At 39.3% G+C, this 4,743-nt stretch overlaps 1 protein-coding gene across 1 annotated transcript in view; it reads right to left on the reverse strand.

The window, feature by feature from the left end:
• Positions 1-4,498, reverse strand: part of PPP2R1B (protein phosphatase 2 scaffold subunit Abeta) — a 44,284-nt gene extending 39,786 nt beyond the window's left edge. The window contains exon 1 of the mRNA XM_063436805.1: positions 4,348-4,498. Within this exon, the coding sequence (XP_063292875.1) occupies positions 4,348-4,425 (78 nt within the window). The 5' untranslated portion in view covers positions 4,426-4,498. The remainder of the gene's footprint in view (positions 1-4,347) is intronic.
• Positions 4,499-4,743: the final 245 nt, after the last annotated feature.

Genomic DNA, 4,743 nt, shown 5'->3' on the forward strand with positions numbered 1-4,743 from the left:
TGATATTAAATAAAATAAGTATGAATAATTATATATTATATAAAGTGAGTGTATGAATATAATATAAAATGAGTGTATGAATAAATATGATATTATAGGATATAAAATATTTTGTATCATATTCATTCATACACTCACTTTATATAATTATTCATACTCATTTTATTTAATATCATGTTCATGCATACTCATTTTGTATCATATTCATTCCTACACTAGAGTATGCATGAACATGATATTAAATAAAATAAGTATGAAAATTATATAGAGAAAAAGGTGACTGAAGGATTAGACAAAAGTCCAATCCTAAAGACACAGAAATAGGACTAGATGGGCAACAAAATGGGCATAACCCAAAGCGATAAATGAAAAGAAAATCCCCAAAAGTTAAAGGTTGCTGGAGAGGAGAAAGAATCCGACCTCCAACCCACGTTAACCAGAGGTGTGCCCATACAACATAGTATATGGCTCAATATGCCATGGTAAACCATAGAAAAAGTATGTATGAATAAAACAAAAAAACTTTAATAAATCGTTACATAAAGGTAAACAGACAAGAATAAAAACTGTAAAATACAGTGCTATCCTCTGAGGGTCTAGGTTGTAGATGGGGTCTAGATGCTATTATGCAGATAAATGCAGGAGAGCTTTGAGCAACTTTCTAGTGTAGAAATAATAATAGTAATACGGATAGTATCGGGATAAACCCAATTTGCAGGTAGAGAGTTGCTCCTCAAGGTAGTGGAGACAGAGACAGTACGGGATATCTACTAATAGGTGGAGTGCAACTTACAAGAACAGGTGCTGCCAGTAGTGGGGGCCACCCTGAAATAATATATGAGACACGAAGTATATGTCTCAAAGTTGAGTGCGCCTATAGGGGCCTCTAAATCTAAGCTGTATCCTTAAACATGCTATCCCACACGCAGTCGGGTCAGATATAGAAGGCAACCCTAGATTAATACTATGTTAATATATCAGTTGTTGCTCAAAGCTCTCCTGCATTTATCTGCATAATAGCATCTAGACCCCATCTACAACCTAGACCCTCAGAGGATAGCACTGTATTTTACAGTTTTTATTCTTGTCTGTTTACCTTTATGTAACGATTTATTAAAGTTTTTTTGTTTTATTCATACATACTTCCCCCCCCCCCCCCCTCAGTACAGTAATTCGTTTTCAGGGGGCACTTTATACACCCCACTGTCCCCCTCTCCTAGACCAATTTAAGGTTAAGAGACTCTGTTCAGCGTTCCTACATAGCACAGACATGTTCAGTCTGATGCTATTTCCATTTTCACGTTCTGAACACCCTGGGACATCAGGGGTTAATGTGATCGGACAGGGACAATGAGGGGTTAATGTGAGTCACCGCTGTATGCAGCGATCTTGCTCGCTGTTAAATGCCCTTCCCGGACTCACTATCCTATGAGATCAGATCGGACGTTAGCTCCTCCCCTCTCTGCTCCGTGGCGGCCTATGATTGGCCGCATGACGTGGGAGAGGTGTGACTAGCCCGTTTAAAGTCCGGCAGGGTCCAGGTATGCCTTTGCTTTTGATAAAGGCGCCACATAGCGCCGAAACGCGCGTCAGCAAGGACGCCAGACTTTAGGCTGTACTAATTTATGATGCCACTTTTAGGCTCTTAGTTAGCCGTTTTTACCTCATTTATTTAGTTTTTTGTTCCACGTTTTGGGGTTTTTTCCTCTCATGGGTTTGGGGTACATGATGGACTGTCTAGTCAGTCCTTATTTGGCATGATCGATTTACAAGCAGATGTATCTATAGTCAGGGGAGTTATGAGACAGGAGATTTAGGGATTCTACTAGCCTGTTTACCTAAGGTGAACCTCTATCTATTTCTAAGCTAACCTTATTTAACTCTCACTTTAGAGCCACTTACTACAAAGGTGGCTTTCTAGGTACCACTAACTGTTTGCCCATACTAGCCACTCTGTACCAAGGTGGTCTTTAGGGCATGAGTAGCTGACTGTTTATAACCTTCGGACAGGTATAAGGAACTTGACACTCCTTTACCAAGAGTTTAATTTGATTTAATTTAATTTAAACCTTGCATATGTATTTTTGAGTTGTCGCCTTTGCCTGACCATCCTATACGGTTTTGTCATCTACTATACCTACCAGTTAGTTGGTCTACTATTGCCACTGTGGCCACAAGTATATGCTTTTCAGTTGTTAGACTGTATGCACTCTAGATTACAAGTTAACTGATATATTAACATAGTATTAATCTAGGGTTGCCTTCTATATCTGACCCGACTGCGTGTGGGATAGCATGTTTAAGGATACAGCTTAGATTTAGAGGCCCCTATAGGCGCACTCAACTTTGAGACATATACTTCGTGTCTCATATATTATTTCAGGGTGGCCCCCACTACTGGCAGCACCTGTTCTTGTAAGTTGCACTCCACCTATTAGTAGATATCCCGTACTGTCTCTGTCTCCACTACCTTGAGGAGCAACTCTCTACCTGCAAATTGGGTTTATCCCGATACTATCCGTATTACTATTATTATTTCTACACTAGAAAGTTGCTCAAAGCTCTCCTGCATTTATCTGCATAATAGCATCTAGACCCCATCTACAACCTAGACCCTCAGAGGATAGCACTGTATTTTACAGTTTTTATTCTTGTCTGTTTACCTTTATGTAACGATTTATTAAAGTTTTTTTGTTTTATTCATACATACTTTTTCTATGGTTTACCATGGCATATTGAGCCATATACTATGTTGTATGGGCACACCTCTGGTTAACGTGGGTTGGAGGTCGGATTCTTTCTCCTCTCCAGCAACCTTTAACTTTTGGGGATTTTCTTTTCATTTATGAAAATTATATATTATATAAAATGAGTGTATGGGTGAATATGAGTGTATGGGTGAATATGAGTGTATGGGTGAATATGAGTGTATGGGTGAATATGAGTGTATGGGTGAATATGAGTGTATGGGTGAATATGAGTGTATGGGTGAATATGAGTGTATGGGTGAATATGAGTGTATGGGTGAATATGAGTGTATGGGTGAATATGAGTGTATGGGTGAATATGAGTGTATGGGTGAATATGAGTGTATGGGTGAATATGAGTGTATGGGTGAATATGACATTATATGAGTGTATGGGTGAATATGACATTATATGAGTGTATGGGTGAATATGACATTATATGAGTGTATGGGTGAATATGACATTATATGAGTGTATGGGTGAATATGACATTATATGAGTGTATGGGTGAATATGACATTATATGAGTGTATGGGTGAATATGACATTATATGAGTGTATGGGTGAATATGACATTATATGAGTGTATGGGTGAATATGACATTATATGAGTGTATGGGTGAATATGACATTATATGAGTGTATGGGTGAATATGACATTATATGAGTGTATGGGTGAATATGACATTATATGAGTGTATGGGTGAATATGACATTATATGAGTGTATGGGTGAATATGACATTATATGAGTGTATGGGTGAATATGACATTATATGAGTGTATGGGTGAATATGACATTATATGAGTGTATGGGTGAATATGACATTATATGAGTGTATGGGTGAATATGACATTATATGAGTGTATGGGTGAATATGACATTATATGAGTGTATGGGTGAATATGACATTATATGAGTGTATGGGTGAATATGACATTATATAAGTGTATGGGTGAATATGACATTATATAAGTGTATGGGTGAATATGACATTATATAAGTGTATGGGTGAATATGACATTATATAAGTGTATGGGTGAATATGACATTATATAAGTGTATGGGTGAATATGACATTATATAAGTGTATGGGTGAATATGACATTATATAAGTGTATGGGTGAATATGACATTATATAAGTGTATGGGTGAATATGACATTATATAAGTGTATGGGTGAATATGACATTATATAAGTGTATGGGTGAATATGACATTATATAAGTGTATGGGTGAATATGACATTATATAAGTGTATGGGTGAATATGACATTATATAAAATGAGTATGCATGAACATATTAAATAAAAGGAGTATGAATAATTATATAAAAAGTGAGTGTATGAATGAATATAGTTGTACAGTGAGCTCTCTGTATTAATGAATTACAATGAATATAATATAATAGGATATCATATCATTATACACTGAGCTCTCTCTCTCTCTCTATACACACACACGGTATATTATATGAATTGTCAGTCTGAGTGTTGGGAGATCCAGGCCGAGGCCGAGGCCGGGCCCGGGCCCCAGCCCCAGCCCCAGCCCCAGCCCCAGCCCCAGCCCACGCCTCCTCCCCGGCCCCCCTGGGCCGTACCTGCACGTCCTCATTCCTCAGCTCATCGATGAGCACGGCAATCGGATACAGCGAGTCATCTCCGTCCGCTCCCGCCATCTTCCCGGCCGCAGCTCCGTCTACCTGGGCGATTTCCGGTCCGGGCAGAATGAAAGGAGGACCAGGGGATCGGCACCGGAAGTGACGTTGCTCGGTGAGGGGGATGCGCTGGAGTTCTATATACTAGAGATGATCGGAAGAGGAGTGTCTGTGTGTGAGCGCATGGGAGGCGGCCATTTAACCGGAGATCAATCTCAGTCCTCTCAGCTGCTGGGTGTGTGGCTGTCACATAGAACGGGAGAAGGTTTAGAGCGGTGTTTAGAACTCTGCCAATAGAAACATGAGAGGGTGCCACACCCAGCAAAGCAGTTACCCCCT

Source organism: Pelobates fuscus, chromosome 11 (assembly GCF_036172605.1).
Source record: "Pelobates fuscus isolate aPelFus1 chromosome 11, aPelFus1.pri, whole genome shotgun sequence".
Lineage (NCBI taxonomy): Eukaryota > Metazoa > Chordata > Amphibia > Anura > Pelobatidae > Pelobates > Pelobates fuscus.